This window comes from Magnolia sinica, chromosome 15 (assembly GCF_029962835.1).
Source record: "Magnolia sinica isolate HGM2019 chromosome 15, MsV1, whole genome shotgun sequence".
In the NCBI taxonomy this organism is placed as follows: Eukaryota; Viridiplantae; Streptophyta; class Magnoliopsida; order Magnoliales; family Magnoliaceae; genus Magnolia; species Magnolia sinica.
Window position 1 is genome coordinate 41,935,870 of NC_080587.1, and position 19,844 is coordinate 41,955,713.

Genomic DNA, 19,844 nt, shown 5'->3' on the forward strand with positions numbered 1-19,844 from the left:
TCTCTCTCTCTCTCTCTCTCTCTCTCTCTCTCTCTCACACAACACTGACAACAAGGTACCTCTATGGCTTTCTCTAATATTTTATACACACACACATGTATTATTATTATTAATAATTGAATATTTGATTTGGGAGTTAGGTTGGGTGCAGGTTGGGTCATGTGGCTAGGTTGGGTCGGATGGCTAGGTTGAATTGAGTGTAGGTTCGGTTGGGTGCTGGGTTTGGTCGGGTTGGGAGCAGGCTCAACTCGATTTGAGGTAAGCTCGCCTCGACTCGATTTACTAGCTCTCCTTGAGCTTGACTTCAAAGGTTTGGCAAACAAACCAAGCTCCAATGGTAAGCTCGAGCTCGAGCTCGGACTTAAGGAGAGCACGGACGAGTCAAGCCAATCTTAGCTCACCTTGACTCGACTCGGCTCGATGTACAACCCTAATCACTTACCAAACTTATTAAAAAAATGATTTTTTTTTTTTTTTTTTAAATTTACTGCTATAAGTAAAAAAAAAGCCATAAATGGAAAAAATAAACAAGAAAAACTTATGGTAGTGTTGCCAAGCAAAGGTGGCCCCCACATGATGAATGACTCACATCAAAGGTGGGCCCCACATAATAATGGACAATTCACATCAAAGTTGCTGATGATGAATGATCCACATCTAAGGTAGGCCCTGCATGATCACCAATTTTGGACCGTCTATCATGCATGCACTGCCTTTAATTGACTATAACTCTCGGGAATCACTTTGATCAAGTAATTCTAACCCTCCAATCAATGCTCAGGGAAATGGATGGTCTAAAATGCTTGTAGTAAAAAAGGCCTTGTCATTGATGTGGACCACAAACCATATAGACTCCCCTCTCATCAACTACACCTCTCAAGAGCCACTTTGATTGGGTGATAATAACCATTCAAGCAATGATAAAGGACATCAACGATTGAGATTTATCATACAAGAAAACTTTTAATCATGCATTAACCCACATGAGCTAACATGTAATTCCCACCATTGATTGACAACAACTCTTAAGAATCACTTTTGATTAGTGGTCCTGCGATAGGACCAATGGTCATTAAAATAGATGGCCCATATTAATTAATACTAGAAAAGCTAGATCATAGATCTCGACCCTTTAATCATGTTTGCAGCACCTTTGATTGGTCAGGCTTCACAACAATCATGTTGGTTGGATACTTTGAACAAAATTGATAAATGAATAAGAAAATGACCGGTTCACATTTAGGTAGCTTTTTTGCCTTCCATTACGTGGGCCCATCCCATGTTTGATTTCCTATGCCATAAGGTAGCATTTCTGCTATCCATCACATGGATCCTAATTAGTCAATCATTAGAGAATCTCACCCACTTTTCAAATTGCATTTCTATTTTCTACTCGGAATAGAAAATGGCAAATAGCTTTTTTTTGTGCTTCAAATGGTATTTTGAGTCGATGGTATTTCACCGTCCAAACGTTGAATACCATTTGGGTTAAATAGTATTTATCTTTACTTGAATCCAAATTGCAATTCAGGGTCCTCTCCAAACGCACACTAAAAGAAAGAACCGGATCTCAAACTCTATTTGTTGCAAGCTTCTCAATACAATCCATCAGCTGTTTGAAGCTCCAAATCATAACTCATACCTTTTTAAACCCACAACAAAAGATAAATGTTACCTTTGGAAATGGAAAAATAAAAAGAAACCACTTGAGTCGTTGAGTGTATACATATAACTTGATAACGATTTCATTTCAAGTGGAGATACACAGGAGTATTTCTACCTCCTTCCAAAGGAAAATAAATGAGCAAACAGCCAAACAGACAAGATATCCAAAGATAAAAATAGGGACGATCGACTATCCAAAAATCACAACATCTAAAAACCACTCTAGTAAACTCTCAGCCCATCATGCTTTGATTCATTGGAGGCATCATAGCAACTTGTGGCTGCTGATTCTGATTCTTCATCATGTTTCCGTGCCATCCTACAATAAGAAACCACAAGTTATATTTCTCAAAATACAAAAATACTTCACCCTGTAAGTGCTGTGAGAATAGCTGAAGATAAGTCCTTGTTCGAAATGGGTGAAAATGTCAATTGATCTCAACCATCCAAGTGATGGGCCATTTTTTTTATGGACTAGGGCACAAAATTCGAATATTAAAAGGCTCCTAACAACCCGATCAATAGTCTATTGGTTGGACAGGAATGAGTAGTGAGAAAAGATCTCCATTTATGGGAATGATTAGGATCATTCAAATAGTTCCATCTCTTCATGTGTTAATTGGGTGATCATGATCAATAGGAACAAGAAAATTGTTTGTACGTATTGTCTAAACAGAGGAGTAATCAACTTATAATCAGCATTTCTGCATAATAAAAAGAGAATTTAAAGAGGAAGGAATACCTATCTCAGGGTCGAGGCCTCGATTCCGAAGTTCCCTGTATTCCTGGCAGAGAGCACACCACTCGCAAAGGAAGTGTGTGGCCCAATCTGGGGCGGGGGCCTCCACCAGATCATATTGGCTCCTGAGTTTGGTACGGTAAGTGCATGATAACAAGCATGGCAATGCAATCAGACAAGCTATACAGCCATACATGAGCCCACTTGTGCCGCACGCTGCACAAACAACAATATCAATACAAATAATAAAATAAAAATGCTGCTTGACTAATGGAGTCATATCCAGGATCGAATTTCTCACTGATTCTAAGTTGACTCATCTGAGTTTCGAGTTGAGTCAGCTAGTTTTAGAACTATGGTTGGGAGTTAAACATCAACCCTGGCTCACGAAAGACACATATGCACATGAAATCATGGCTCCATTTTTTTAAACCTAAAGTCCAACTGGGCCCACTTATTTGCTGTGAAAGGTAATCGACCAGGTCCAATCCAAAAGCTTTAAATTGAAGCCTGGAGCATGCTTGTAGCCTAGCCCGCCCACTAATACAGACTCTCTGCAGTAGCTGCTTTGGGTAGGGATTGCAGTAGCATTTTGGCTATATTGCTATATGGCCTAAACTGATGCGACTAAACTGATGCAAGACAATTAACTACTTGCTTTGAAAGCTTGAACTAATAGAGTATGGCGACTTAATCCCTTTATCTCATATCCCAGGCCCCACATCGCATGGGTTAGAACATTGGCCAAACCCCATCATGAGTTTCAAATCACATGAGTACTGCCTCACATGAGCCACTCGCCTCACATGGGTGGGGCCTACCTCACACGAGCCACCCTGAGTGTGCCCTTGCATCCCACAGGCAACTCCATTTGAGCCCGGTGTGAGAATGCCCCTGCACTATAAACCCATTACTATGGTTGATCTGATTGATTCTAGACAACTATATTCACCTTATCCCACATCTCGTGAATCTTTGGCAAATGGAGAGATCTGGTATCTATACGGTCTAATAGCCATGAGATTCACCCATAGTCAGGTTCGACTCAGTCAGGCTATATCATGACTTCCGACTTCTAGAACAACAACACTTACTTGTGTGGCCACTGTCGACTATCTCTGCTATCTGTCCAAATGTTAAGCACGGGAAGAAGGCCGTAATGAGAGCTGCAACACAACAAAGAAGATAGATATTTCATTCGTAGACCATCTCATTTCATGAAAAGCAGCAGCTAGATATCAAAGATCATACCATTTTGGGGATCATCCATGCAATCGAAGAGCCCAGTCGTCCACGCAGATGAGCCCATGTTAGGTCCATACCTTTGCACTGGGACAGGTGTAAACTGCTGCTGCTGCATCGGAATTCCCTGTGCAGCAACATTTTGCTGGAAGTGTTTGTGGGGAGATGGTGGTGGAGGTGGAAACTGCTGCGGGACTGTAGCAGCTGGATCCCGTGGTGGAAAGTTAACTGGCTGTGGACCATAGCCCATTGGCTTAGGAAATTGCGACGGATGATTGTTAGGTGGATATGTCGCCGCTTGAGGAGGATAGGTCATATTGTTTGGTGGGTTTTGTGGTGGGAACTGTTGTGGGTTGGAGGAATCGTTTGTTGGAGGGTATGATGAGGGAACAGGGGCTTCGTTGTAAGCTTGTGGAGTTTCGGTGTTGCAGGATGATTCGTAAGCTGTTGCTGGAGTGATCTCTCCAGGAGGGTATGCAGTGGGGTCGTGATGTTCGGTTGCATACGAAAAGGGTTGCGGTTGTGGGTCAGATTCTGGTGGTGGTGGTGGTGGTCGTGCTGGAGGGTAAACCGCCGGAGAGTCAACCTGGGGACGTCCCATTCCTTCTTTCTATTTACGTGGGTTTGAGGCTTCGATGAAAATGGGAATTTAAGGTGGGTTTATATAGAAAGAAAGGTTGGTGAGATAGAGAGAGAGAGAGAGAGAGAGAGAGAGAGAGAGAGAGAGAGTGAGAAGATTTGTGATGGTTGATGTATTGTGTGCGCCAAAGAGAGAAGACTTCATGAAACAAATGGATTTGACTCTGAGAAGTTTACTTTGAATTAATTTAAAAAAATAAAAAATAAAAATAACGACTAAATGCCATCTATCGTGCACAACCTTTATAAACACGTATAGTTGACTTTGAATAGTCAATCACCAACATTTGAATCTGCTGTAATTTTGAGTTTATATCATAAAATGATAGTCAGCTTGGATGTAAGACGCATACATCACCACGATGGAATCACAGGGGATCCGCTCAAGTGCGGTAACAGCCTCACCTAACATGGTGCGACCCCATGTATCGTATATCATGCTGCCCATGCGTGTATACAGATGATTTTAAGGCATGAGACCAAGAATGATTAGATCTAAATCCCAGGTGGCCCATACTATAGGAAAAAGTGGTGATTGATCACCCACCGTTTAAAACTTAACTAAGACACACTGTAATGTTTATTTCCTATGTCGTGGTTAACTCAGTTTTGGATCAGCTACATTTTCGGTCTCACACCCGATCTGGCCAAACGTATGGACAGAGAGGATGTACTGCACATACATCAAAGTGGACCCCACGATCAGGGCCGCACCTAACCCCTCCCTGGTTCGCCTGGCTGGCATGAATGCGGATCAGCTGCGACCCCGAATCCAGAAAGTTGGGTGCGACCCTGACTAAGTGGCCAACTTCGATGTATGCATTGCATATCACTGCTGTCCATCTGGTTTGTTAGTTTATTTTAGGGCATGATCCCAAAAACAACTTTTCATAAAAAGTCATATTCACCTTTTCAAAAAAATAAAATAAAATGGTACACTTGCATGTGTGTGTGTGTGTATGTATATATATATATATATATATATATATATATATATATATATATATATATATATATATATATATATATATATATATATTTGTGACAATGCTATAAAGAAATATGGAAAAATGGATGGATGACATGGATAAACAATGGATGAATCAAGGTGGGCTTATTGATGAGCATCGCACCCACTGGCTAGAAGCCAATATCCAGCTCACAACAAGAAAAATTATAAAAAAAAAAGCCTTTAGCCTCAATTCAAAACCATGGCTAAAAGGTTAAAAATTGAAGCTAAAGCCTTTGGCCTTGGTTTTGCTTCAGTTATTCAAATCGAGTCTGTAATCCCTTGGCTAAAGGCTTTATCCTCAGTTTTAGTGGCTCTTATAGACTCGGTTCTTCAACTGAAGCTAAAAATCGGTTGCTTCAAAATAAGGCTAAATTAAGTTTTTAACATCGGTTGCTTCCTACTGAAGTTAAATTTAATTTTAACCTCGGTTCCTAACAATTGATGCTAAAACCTTTAGCTATGAGAGTTGTAGCCTCGGCTTGGATAACCAAGGTAAAATCGAGGTTAAAAATGGATTTAGCCTCTGTTGGCATCAACTGAGGCTAAATTCAAATTTGTAACCTTGGTTCTCAACAACCAATGCTAAATCCATGCCTTAGTTACAAAACTATGGCTAAAAATGTTTATTTATTTTTAAATATTTGTTTAAACTATTCATCCCTTCATTCAATCCACTCATTTATCAAAATAAAACAATAATGAAAGCATTAGGTTCCACACAGTACAATACCAACAAAATAGTTAACAACCGTCTATTTAATGTCAGATTTTTTGTTATTGTATTTCTTTTGTACTTTTGTTTACAGATATATTATACAAATATATAGGGAGATTAGCAACCCTATTCTTGGCTATAATGGATATTGTACAATCACGAATATAATTTTTTTGATTTTCTTTTAATAGACAACTCATTGATTGATTTGACAACTCACGCCAACACTTCCCCTTAAGTGGAAGCATCCAAATCTTTAATGTACAACTTGGTTAGTAAGTTGTAGAAATCCTTGCTTGATACGACCTTTGTAAGAATATCTGCCTGTTGGTCTTGGGACTTCATGAATGGAAACCGAATTATTTTAGCTTCGAGATTTTCTTTTATAAAGTGTCTGTCAACCTCCACATGTTTGGTACAATTATGCTGGATCGGATTGTGAGCAATGGCAATTGCTACCTTGTTATCACAAAAGAGGTTCATCTCGGATGTAGGAGCAAACCCAATTTTAGTTAGAAGTCTTTTGAGCTACAGGAGTTCACAAAGTTCTTTAGCCATTCCACGGAACTCTGCTTCAACACTTGATAATACAACCACTTTTTACTCCTTACTTCTTCATGTAACAAGATTCCCTGCAACAAACATGAAGTATCCTGAGGTGGATCTTCTGTTTGTGGTATTCCCCGTCCAATCTGCGTCTGTATAACCATTAACTCTGAGATGACTATTTTTTGAAAACATAAGCCCTTTTGCCGGAGAGGATTTTCAGTATTGTAAAATCCGGATCACCGCCTCCATATGATCCTCACTAAGTTGATGCATGAATTGACTTACTACACTCAATGCGTAGGTAATATCTAGACGGGTATGACAGAGGTAAATAAGTTTACTAACTAATCTCTGGTACCTTCTGTAAGTGCAATGGTTATTTGTTACCATGATTGTCAAATTTTGTAGTGCCAAAACCACAATCTGTGTCTTATGTAGCACATTGATATATCTGTTCAAGGTAATGCATCACATGTATAAGGATAATGCTTCAAGTCAGGAACAATTATTTACTTCAAGTAATGCAAGGTCAAGTACATTGTTCTCTTCTCTAAAGCTTTAGAGTTTTAAAGTTACGAGATCTTGTTCAAGACTCAAGGTGAGAACTCCAAGTTCAAGGTTTCAAAGATCTCAAGTTCAAGCTTCATCATGTGTCGAGATCTCAAGTCTCATGAACTTTAAAGATCATCCATCATCTGAAGAAATGAAGGTTTAATGTTCATACTTCACATTTCAGGTATGAGTGATCTTAAATTGACCTTAGGGTAGGTCATTTTGTATACATAATTCAAATTGAATAATTTTATAAGTGTTTGGTCTGTTTTTAGACTAGTCCTGGACTCTGTTGGACTAGTCCTAGAATTGGCTCGACCAGTCCAAGAAATTCTAAGACCAGTCCTAAGTTGTTGCAAATTTTTAAATTTTTTTGGTTGAGTCACGTCCAGTCCTAGAGTCTGCTCGACCGACCGTGTGAAAAGTGCACGACTCATTCACGACCAGTCCTGCAGCTACGACTCAAACTCCAGCAACTATTCCTGGCTCCTCACGACCAGTCATGGGCAGGTTACGACTAGTCGTGGAGGACTCATGACCAGTTGTGAAGTGCCTATGACCAGTCGTGGAACGGTTTTATCCGATCGCGCTCAAAATTTCAAAATGCTGTTGGTCCTACGACCAGTCGTAATGTCCACAGGACCAGTCGAAGATGTGATTTCTCCAACTATAAATAGAGCACGATTTTCAGAGTTTGATAATCCAATTCAAGTAAAATCAAGGCATCACTCTGAGAGATAAGTTTGTGCTCTTTTTAAGCTACATTGTGCATATTTAATATTATCTTTTGTTAGCTTTTTATATTTGATTTTGTTTCTGCATTCCAATCTGATTTGAAAGAGGAATTGTTATATTCCACTTCTTGGAATCAAAATTAAATAGAGCTAGCCCAACTTGATTTAATTTAAAATCAATTAGAACTTAGAACCATTTCAAAGTGAGTATTGGACATTGAACTTCTCTATTCGAACTTTTACTTCGATTTGATTCTTCCGGGCTGCTATAAAAGGAGAAATCCAGGTATTTTACATTTGTGTAAATCTTTTATGTTTTTGGTTTCTTTGAGATTAAGCCAGAAAAATCTCTAAGTGTTGGTTATCTGAGGAGAGCTAGAAAATTCAAAGTGTAGGGTTTTTGAATTGTGTAAGCCCATTTGAAAGACACAATTGTGAGGGTTTTAGGTGAACCTGAGAAAAACCTATCTTCACAGTGAATGCTAATATCCCCTGTGTGAGGATATTAGGAGTGGAGCAGCAAGTTGTGTGGCTGTTGTTTAACAGTTGGTGTACACACAGGCGAGCCACTATAACTCTTTGTTTTTTGTGGATGTGTGATTTATTTTCTATATCTTTAATCATTCAAGTTTGTGGGATGTATGTGTGAATGTGAATGTTGTAATATTTACATTTCAAGCATTGTGAGGAATGCTGTAATAGTTTAGACTTTCTATATCTTGCTATTTCCTTTCATTCCTCTTCAGTTTGAGATATTGATACTTAAACCGTTCTAGTAAGGTTGTCCTGCCATAAACCCTTGGTTTTTTTGGTGTAAGGTTGTCCTTAGAACAACATTTGTATCAACCTCTCAAGACTTGAATTTTGATGTCGCTTTACATTTCTGTATTGTGAATTGCTTAAAGTGTTATCTTTCCTTTATTCATTTAAATTCCGCTATTATCATTTTAATTTGGCATAGTCCTATTCACCCCCCCTCTAGGATTCATAGCTAGGCCTTTTCACCTTCCTTTGTCAGTTGACATTTGACTTGGATATTCTCCGAGCTTGTGGTTCTGAATGATTAGAGTGTCTACTGGCCTGCAATCCAACATTTCAACCTCACATAGTAAGTCTAATATATATTTTCGTTGAGAAAGAAATATACTTCGTCTTGATCTAGCAATCTCTATTCCCAGAAAATATTTAAGTCCTAGATTTTTCATCTCGAACTCGGCCGCCAATTGTTTCTGAAGCTTAATAATTTCCTCCTTATCATCCCTTATAATGATCATATCATCGACATATACAATTAAAGCTATTACCTTGCCCCGTTGGTGCTTCAGAAATAATGTATGATTTGAATTACTTTGGTGGAAGCCATACTTCTTCATTACTAGACTGAACCTCCCAAACCATGCTTGAGGTGATTGTTTTAATCCATATAGTGCTCGCTGCAATTTGCATACAACTTCAGCTTTTGAAGATGTTGTGTAGCCTGAAGGAGTATCCATGTAGACTTCCTTTTCAAGGTCATCATGGAAAAATGCGTTCTTTACATCAAACTGGTGCAATGGCCAGTCCAAGTTGGCTGCGAGAGATAACAGGACACTGACTGTATTTAACTTAGCTACCGGTGAAAAAGTTTCTTAATGATCTACGCCATGTATTTGAGTATATCCCTTTGTGACTAGTCTTGCCTTGTATCGTTATATAGATCTATCTGCCTTGTGTTTAATAGAGAAGACTCATCTATACCCAACTGTTTTTTCCTTTGGGCAATGGAACCAAGGTCCATGTTTGATTCTTTAGTAGTGCTCTCATTTCTTCCTCTATTGCTTGTGTCCACTTGGGATCAGCTAAAGCTTCCTGAACTACAGTGGAAATATGACATGCGGACAGCTTATGTGAGAATGTCTTGAAATGTTCAGGTAGCTTTTCGTTGGAAACGTAGTTGTCAATTGAATACCTCGACCTTCTTTCCTCAATGTCTGAAGAGTATCTGTTTGGTGGCTTGCCACAGTTATGCCTGAAAGGTAAGGCATACTCAGTAGACGTATTTATATTATTCATAAATGAGGGTGTAGTAAAATTATTTACCTTAGGAATATTCTCAGGAGATGGGTCTGCAGGTACTGAGAGATGGGGGGATTCGGGTTCTTTTTCTGATAATGTGAGCTTCGTTGCTGAAGGCCCTCTAGATTCAGAGGATATGTCAGGCCCTAAAGATGTATTTTTTGATTCCTTACCAATTATTGGTGTGTCATTCCGATCTTCAAGCCTGCCAAAACTCAGCCAATTCAACTCTTCATCTAGTATCTTCCCGGAAGAGAAGTGGATGCCGAAGAAGGATAGAACGGTTCAGATTGCATAAAGGTGACATCCATAGTCACATAGGTCCATTTGGTAGCAGGATCATAGCAGTGGTAGCCTTTTTAATGCGTATCATAGCTCAAGAAGAGGCACAGAAGGGCACATGGGTCAAGTTTGGTGCACTGGTTCTTAGGGAGGTGCACATATGCCACACACCTAAATATGCGAGAAGGGGACATTAGGGCTATAGGTAGATAGACCGAGGTTGACAGAGACTGTAATGGGGTTTTAAAATTTAATATTTTAGAAGGAAGGCGATTGATTAAATGTCCGACAATGGTAATAGCATCGGGCCAATGTCGCGTGGGGACATGAGCGCCTAGAAGGAGAGCCTGGGTAGTCTCAAGAATATGCCGATTCTTTCGTTTAGCGACTCTATTTTGCTGAGGGGTATGAGGACATGAGGTCTCGTGAATAAGACCATGTTGTTGAAAATATGAATGAAAGTAGTGATTAACATATTCACTACCATTGTTAGAGCGAAGAATTTGAATCTAAGCAGAAAACTGGGTCTGAACTATAACATGAAATAATTGAAAGATACCAAACACTTCATTCTTATGTTTCATCAAATATAACCAAGTTATCTGGGTGTAATTATCAACAAATATCACAAACCATTGTACACTAGATATAGTAGATAAAGGAGAGGGTCCCCATACATCAAAATGAATTAAAGTAAAAGGTGTATCATTTTTATTCATACTTAATGGATAAATAACACGATAACTTTTAGCTAAAATGCAAATATCACAGTGAAATTCAGAAGTCTTCACATTAGAGAATAAATCAGGAAATAAATGCCGTAAGTACCTAAATGACGGATGTCCCAAACATGATGCCACAGCCAAATCTTTCAAGCCTTGGAACCAAGTGTAGAAGACACGTGATGCGCATGACCCAAACTGAAATCTTCCATGTAGTATAATCCCCCCTCTTAGTACCATGCCCAATTATCTCCTTGGTGAGAATATCTTGAATAAGACAAAAATAAAAAAACATTAGCACCACATAATTTAGATCTGTAGTAACTTGGCTAACAGATAATAGTTTGTGAGATAAAGAGGGAATAAGCAGAGTGTTAGGTAAACGAAGAGAGGGTGATAGGGTTATAGATCCAGCCCCTGTGACAGGTGAGGTCACTCCATTAGCATTCGCAATGCTGGTGCGCCTTGGAGGTGAGTGATGTGAGAAATCCGTGGGATCAAACGTCATATGATCCATGGCCCTAGAGTCGAGGAGCCAATCACTATTGTCCACATCGTGGTGATGACTAAGTAAGGCATGCCAGAGGTTACCTAGATCTGCATGAGTTAAATCCGATTTAGGTGAGGCAGTGGGTGGGACGAGAGAGAGATAAGGTTCGACTGCTGCCACAATAGCCTTTCCCTCGCCTTCAGCCGTACCGTCTCTTTTTTTTCTAGCTTGAAGCTCGTGCCACCAATCGAGGTACCCATGCAACTGGAAGCAGTTTTCACGTGTATGCTTCGTATTGCCACAATGAGAGCATTTGAGACCATCGGATGAGGTACGGGCTCTAGAGGAAGGTTTCGCAATATGCTTAGAAGCCGATCCAGATAGGCCAAGATTTAGGCCTTTCGAAGTAAGCACCGCACTTGGAGGTGGTTCGTGGTCGCCGGTGTTCATCACCACCTGGCGAAGAGCCTCCCTGCAAACATGGGCATATGCTTGCTCCACGGTGGAAAATGGGTGCAACACGTCGCTGAGAATATTGTCCAACCTATCATTAAGACCATCCAAGAATACATAGACCTAATCTTCTTGGAGAAGATTATTATAACGTTCAATATCGGCAGGGCACTCCATCGGATTGGGACATCGAAAATCTCACGCCAGAGTCCTTGCAAATTGGTATAGTATTTTTCCAGGGAGTCACTCACTTGGCGGAGACGTGAGACACGACACTAGAGATCATAGACTTGAGAGGTATTGCCACCATCAAAATAGGTGGTAGCAACTGAATCCCAAACCATTTTGGTCGTGGGAAATCAAATGAAATTGCTGATTAATGCCAGATCCATGGAGTTAATCAGCCATCCTTTGACAATGGTGTTGTTAGTACACCATTTGCGTAAGGACAGATTGGTCGGAGATGGCAGAGGTAACTCGCCATTGATGTAGCCCAACTTGTCTTTGCCGGAGATGTACATCTCGACAACTTGGGACCATAAAGCATAGTTGGAACCATCCAACTTGATGCCGATCGGGACAGCCGCAGGTTCAGAAAGCACGGTCGGGGCCTGAGCTTTAGACAGAGCTTCGACCATTTTTGTGGTGAATATTTCAGAGAGGAGCGTATTATGGTCGATGGAAGAGTCATCGGACTTCGTCGGGGTTTTGGTGTCTCCCATATGTGAAGGTGGCAGCGGAAGGAAGCTATGAACTAGGGTTAGACGTGAACCAAGAGCCAGAAATCGACCAGCTCTGATACCATGTCAGATTTTCTATTATTGTAATTCTTTTCTACTTTTTTTATAGAAATATTATACAAATATATAGGGAGATTAACAACCCTATTCTTGGCTATATATAGATATTGTACAATCATGTATATAATCTTTTTGATTTTCTCTTAATTGACAACTCATTGATTGATTTGACAACTCACGCTAACATTTAAAGTTTTGAAAACAAGCTCAATTAAACTGTTACATAACATTAGGTTCCACACATAACACAAAGTTACATTGTAGGATTTGGGTATTACTTTTGCTTGCTCGGTTCTCCGAAAGCATCTGCAAAGAATACAAACTCGCCAACCCATCATATTGACAGTCTGAATTACTCCACTGGCATGTCCCTCGCTCCCAATTTTACTTTTAACACCTCTAGAAGTTTCTTTCTCTGCATTTAAACGTCAAAGAAAGCAAAGTTAATTTATGAAGTATAAAATAGACTTGTCTAACCCATGTACAAGCTCATGGATATCCAAATAAAAATATATGAGAGCAACAGAAAGAAAATAAACCTTCATTGCCACTTTGCAATAAGACATGAACATTAGCAATCATCATCATTGTGATATCTGTAAAAAAATGGTATATGTCTTAAGTGGGGAAAAAGTTCTTTAATCTAACAATAAGAGTTACTTGATGTTAGTATAATATGTCAACTTGTATGCATGCACATAAACACTGCACATGTGACACAAGTACACGGTGTTACCCAGACACATGACGCGTGCCAAGTGCCGAAGTGTCTTGAAACATCCAACATATTAGTGTATAAAGAATAGCAATTGAATGTTAAAAGGAGTGCCAGTGTCAACAGTAAAAAATCTTAACAGGAATTAATAAATATACTAAAGAGGTATGGTCCACTTAAGCCTTAGATCTACCTCATTTTTGGGTTCATATCCTAAAATAATATTCCAAAAATGGATGGATAAATTCCATACATCACGGCGGGCCTTGCAGAGGGTTGCCTGGACGGATTAACATTCAGGTGGGGGTAGGACACAATTTGCGTCCATCCCGGTGGGGTAGTATCTGATCTACGCTTGAGACATTTTATGATTTTTAAAGGCTGGGTATGTACCATTTGTAATTGGTTTCCAACGTGAGAGGATGGATGAAAATGAAAGGGTAAAAATGTCTTTTACCTTTAGATACAAGTTTGGAAGAATGATTTCCTAAATATAAGATTTAAAAAAATCTTACAGTAAAATGACTCTCTAGGAGGAATTTTGGGGTAAGCTTTCCAATAAAATTTTAATTTTAAATATTACTTTCTTACCATTAATATGATTATATTATTTCCATACAATGTGATATTTTAAAGGGATTTTGACCCTAATAGCATTGTGGTATGGTTGAATTCTCGAAATTGAAGGGAAGTTTCAAATATTTCGAGGGTAGTCATTTGATAGGTCTTGAAAAGTTTTTCAGACCAAATTGTCCTTATCCTTGGATAAGTAGTTATATGGTTTTTGAGTGAAGAAGGAATTACCTTGTATTCAATCTCGAGAAAGTGACGTGGATGGAAGTTGTTATTGGGCTTAAGAATTTAAATCTAATCCATTTATTTTCTTTATATCCCTTTATTTATATAGGAAGATGCTAATGTCTTGATGACACCATCTCTGTGTGGCCCACAAAACATGAGAACCTATAACATTATCCATTTGATATGAATTATTTTCTTGGGATGTGGTCAATGTGACCGGCAGATGTTGATCATTCTTCTAACCATGATCATCCATGAAATTCTGAAGTTAATGGATTACAGGATTCCACACATGCCATGGTGGACCCCACAGACAGTTTATGAATGCCCTTAGAAAGGGCCAAACATTGCCTTTATTCACTTTTATAAAGGTCCTTCTTTCTTCTTTCTTGGAAAAGTGAAGATCACGAGACACTTTGCATTTTCTCTTCGTCATTTCTCTCATCTAGAAGCTTCTTCCACCATGATTTTAGCATTCTCCGGTGTCCTCCCGCATCTATCTAGCAGTTCTTCGGTGTCCTTAATATGTTAGTCATTTTTAAATGTGAAGGGTCGTGGTTATGATCCAATAAGGCTTGATGGTCAAATGTTAAGGAGGATCGAAGTGGAGAAGTGGTTTTCATCCGCTAGGGGTTATGGTTATCATCCAATAAGGCTTGATGGTTAAAATGTGAAGGGTCAAGATTGAGAGGTGTAAAGGGTCGAGGTTGACAACTAGAAAAGTTGACAACCTTGACCCTTAACATTTGACAACCACAACCCTTCACGTTGTCAAACCTCAACCATTGTCAACCTCAACCCTTAACAATTGACAACCACGACCCTTGATAGTTGACAACCATGACCTTTCATGTTGTCAAATCTCAACCCCTAGTTGATAACAACTTAGACCCTTTGCATTTGACAACTACGACCTCGACCCTTCATATTTAAAAACCATGACCCTTAATAGATGACAACTTATACTCCTAACATTTTTACAACCTCGACCCTTCGCATTTGACAACTTATAATTGTTTATTTTTATTGCAGGTTAACCCATATTAGAAGATTATGGCTCATCGGCCCATCCTATGCTGTTATGATGGAGAGAGTGTATATGAAAATGATACTTTTTCATATATAGGTGGGGACTCAAAAGGAGTTGTTGTGAGGGATGATATTACGTATTAGGAGCTCCTACATAAAATTATCAGATTACGAAGAAAATACTGGATGACTTTGATTTGATAATAAAGGTTGTGTACAGTGAGATGGTACGTGGATTACTCCCTCCACATAAAATAAAAGATAATGAAGATTTTGAGACATATATGCTCTTCTGCGAACAGAGTCTACCTACTTAGATACCACTGTACATAGAGAAAGTGATTTGTACACCTCTCGTGTGAGAAAGTAGCATACACTCTACATTAGTCTCTTGATTTGTAGCCTTCGAGCAATGATCGATGAGTCAATGGTTGTGATATACCCGACCCTTCAAGGAATGATACATATCATGATCGACAACTCGATGATTGCGATATACCCGAAATAATACATATCATGATCGAGGACTCGACGATTGCGATATGCATGACCCTTCAAGGACTGATATATATCATGATCGAGGACTCGATAATTGTGATATACCTGACCCTTCAAGTAATGATTAATGTAAGAAGATTGAAATCAACTATAAGAAAACATGGAAAGGTAATGAGATTACAACAGAAGAAGTCTTGCGATCTTACGAGGAGTCTTATAATGAGTTCCTAATGTATCTTCATGAGTTTAAAAAGGTAAATTTAGGGACTGATGGAATTACAGGTGAACGAAGAAACAAACAGTTTCAAAAGATGCTTCATCGCAATTAGACAGTATATGCGAAGTCTCCAGCTACATATTCAAAGGGTTTTGTGTGTTGATGAAGCACATTTGATAGGAAGGTACAAGGGTATTATCTTCTTAGCTATGGCATTGAATGAAAGTAATCACGTCCTCCCAGTAGCATATGGGATCGGAGAATCGGAGAACAATAATAGTTAGAGGTGGTTCCTTCACAATTTATACAAATTAATCAGATCCTTTTAGGACTTGTTATTATGTTAGATCGTCACAAAAGGTTGGTCAGTGAAGTCCCTAAAATCTTCCCTTATGCAATCCATGGATATTGTGCGCATTATATTTTGGAAAACACGAAAAATGTGTGTTCGAATGATTCAGTGAAGGATTACTTTTGGGGTACTATTAAGACATGCAGGACATCCACTTTTTGGGATATGTTACGATGCATTTAAATGGTGAACCCCACTACATATCAGTTTCTTAATGGTATAGATAAGGAAAGATATACATCTGTATTCTTTCCTGGTAAAATATATAACATCGTAATTACCAACATTGTTGAGAGCATGAATGCATTATTCGTAAATGCACCAGAGTACCCTGTTACCAATTTTCTTAAAGCAGTAAGGACTAAAATCCAATAGTTCTCCCTTTGTAGAAGAGATGACGCGTCGGGATGCAAGGGAACTTTGACTCCTTGGGCAAAAAAAAGACCGAGTGAATTTTATCACTCAAAAGTGCAAAAGATACGATATACTACAATTTCCGCGGATGAGTTTTAAGTGACATTAAGGGGCATTACTAACGTAGTGAAGCTAAGAGAGATGAAGTATATGTGCAGTGAGTTTAGTTGTATGTTGCTACGTAGTGTGCAAGTGATAACAACTTGCAATAAGTATTAGCTTAATATTTATAAATACTACTCTCCATTCAACACGAAGGAATTTTTTTTGTAAAACATACCAAGAGTCAGTTTACCAGTGCTTGACAAGACTCAATGGAATATTCTGGATGAAGTGAAAATATTGTGTGAGAATATAAAACCCCCACAAACAAGAAAATCTGCTAGAAGACCAAAAAAAATTTGAATTACATCTCAAAGAGAAGATAGACCAACACTTAAATGCTCAAGATGCAAGTGAACAGGTCACAATCGGCGTCGATGCACCTTCATTCCTACATGCTGAGACTTTTGAGATTTTTAATACTTTTCACATTATTTGAATTTTTTAAATCTTGATGTAATCACATGTAATCGTAATTTTGGGCCTCTCAATTGTATTTATTGATTGTATGTCATTTAATATTGTCTTATGATGTGTCATCATTCAATAGGTATGTTACTATTGTGTAATCAATAAGGGTCGAGGTTATCATTCATTAAGGGTCGAGATTATCATCCACTAAGAGTCGAGGTTATTAAACTATTTACCAAGGATCGATGTTTTTAAGCTATTCACTAAGGATCGATATTATCATTCATTAAGGGTCGAGGTTATCATCTAGTAAGGGTCTAGCTTATCAAAATGTTCACTAAGGATTAAAATTAACATCCACTAAGATCAAGGTTATTACCCCCATTGAAATGTTCAACTCCCAGTCAATCACGACCCATTGTGGATGACAATCTTAACCCTTACTTGACTCCTTGTTAACCACGACCTATTATATATGATAATCATGAGCCATTGTGGATGATAATCTCGACCCTTACTTAACTCACTATCAATCCATTGTAGATGACAATCATGACCCTTAACTTAATTCCTTGTCAACCACGACCCATTGTGGATGAAAATCTCAACCTTTACTCAACTCCCTGTCAACTACGACCCATTGTGGATGACAATCTCGACCCTTACTCAACTCCTTGTCAACCACGATCCATTGTAGATGATAATCACAATCCATTGTGGATAATAATCTCGACCCTTAACTCTATTGTCAATCACGACTCATTGTGGATGACAATCATGACCTTTACTCAATTCCCTATCAACTACGACCCATTATGGATGACAATGTCGACCCTTACTCAACTCCCTATAACCACGACCCATTGTGAGTGACAATCTTGACCCTTATTCAACTCATTGTCAACTGTGACTTATTACGGATGACAATCAGAACCCATTGTGGATGACAATATCGATCGTTACTCAACTCCTTGACAACCACGATTCATTATGGATGACAATTTCGACCCTTAACTCCTAGTCAATCACGATCCATTATGCATGATAATCCTGACCCTTTGTGGATGACAATCTTGACCCTTACTTAACTCATATGTACATCATCTATCCATCCTACATTCATAGACAATCAATTCATCGACATCATTCATCAATCCATTATACACATTCATACATAAGTACTATACAATACATCAGAAAGTCAACATCATTAAAGTACAATTACTATACAATACATCTGAAAGTCATATCATTAAAGTCATTGTTTTAGTTTTTTTTCTTGTTTGATTTCTTCTTTCGGGTCATTTAGCCAACAAGTAGGTAGCATCAGAGTTCCTTTTGTATTCCAGACAGTCATATGAGATGGTCTTTCAAAATTTAGGGATTTTATCATACAAAACAAAGTGAAATAAGATTAACACAAAATACAAAATATTTAATAGTGAATGTAGACTACTCAAATATCTACTTAAGGGTAAAAAATCAATTTCCCTCCTACTATATAGGAAGTTTATGAATTTAAGCATGAAGATGCCACAATCATCACCATTTAATTGCTCCGGTTTATTATCCTCACTTTCCATCCCTTCTCCCAAAAATTATTTCTATCGTCAAGAATATGGAATAACTACCTCAGCCCTTCTGTTATCTATGACAAACCAAATTGTTCTTGCATTCCCAATCAGTATGTGTGCTGTCAATCAAAACAACCTCTCTTTCTTAGATAAAAACGACCCTTAGAAACCAATGTTGTTATCTTACATTCAGAGAGACATAAAGCTATCAAGTACAACAAATAAAATAACAATTAACATATACATTTCTTAAGAGAATAATATCATATAGACTATGTGTAAGTAAGGGCTTACCATTTCATATCTCCACCAAGGCTTCCGCTTACCGACAACTTTAGCCATAGACACAAGGTTCTTATTGACTTTTTCAATCTTTATAATATGTCTATCCTTGTTGTTACCATCACCATAATTATGCAATAATTCCAGATGAGCCTCAATGATTTGCTATTATAATACTAGATATTGTTAGTGTTTGTGCTATATTGTAAAATGCACCTTTGTTTGTCAAATTTCGCTTGGACAAAATAGCTTATGTAGTGATCCGTCTAATGTGGATCAAGATGAAAAGTTCAAGTCCTCACTTCAAGTCAAGCAAGTTCAACATCTACTAAAGTGTGAGACTCTACTAAAGTTCAAGTCGAGAAGTGGATCAAGAAGTTCAAGATTGACGTTCTATTAAAAGATCAAGAAGTTCAAGCTTCACGTTCTTCTAAAAGATCAAGCTCTACAAGTTCTAATGAAGAATCAAGTAGAAGAACAAGTTCCGTGAAGTTCAAACCTTAATGTTCAGTCTTTTCAGGTATAATAGACCCTAGAAAGACCTTAGGCTTAGGTTCTTTCAAGAGACAAACTTATATGGGTTTTTATATTTTTGTTAGGCTCAAGTTTGACTAGTCTAGGCTTAAGTTTGACTAGTTTGAGATGTGGCTCGACCAGTCTAAGAAATCTTCGACCAGTCCAAGCTTCAATTCAGAAAATGAATTTTTCTGTTGCTTCCTTGACCAAAACAGGGGCCTTCGATCATTAGAGGGTTGCTCGATTCGAAGTCCAGCAACTAAATTTTGGCACCCTTGACTAGT

At 38.4% G+C, this 19,844-nt stretch overlaps 1 protein-coding gene across 1 annotated transcript; it reads right to left on the reverse strand.

Moving 5' to 3' along the window:
- Positions 1–1,723: 1,723 nt before the first annotated feature.
- Positions 1,724–4,349, reverse strand: LOC131227857 (protein PLANT CADMIUM RESISTANCE 6-like). Its single transcript, XM_058223685.1, has 4 exons — positions 3,656–4,349; positions 3,499–3,570; positions 2,408–2,620; positions 1,724–1,984 (listed from the first exon to the last, which is right to left on the reverse strand). Exons 1-4 carry the CDS (start codon positions 4,245–4,247, stop codon positions 1,899–1,901), a joined length of 963 nt encoding a protein of 320 aa, XP_058079668.1. The 5' UTR covers positions 4,248–4,349; the 3' UTR covers positions 1,724–1,898.
- Between the last annotated feature and the right edge of the window lie 15,495 nt (positions 4,350–19,844).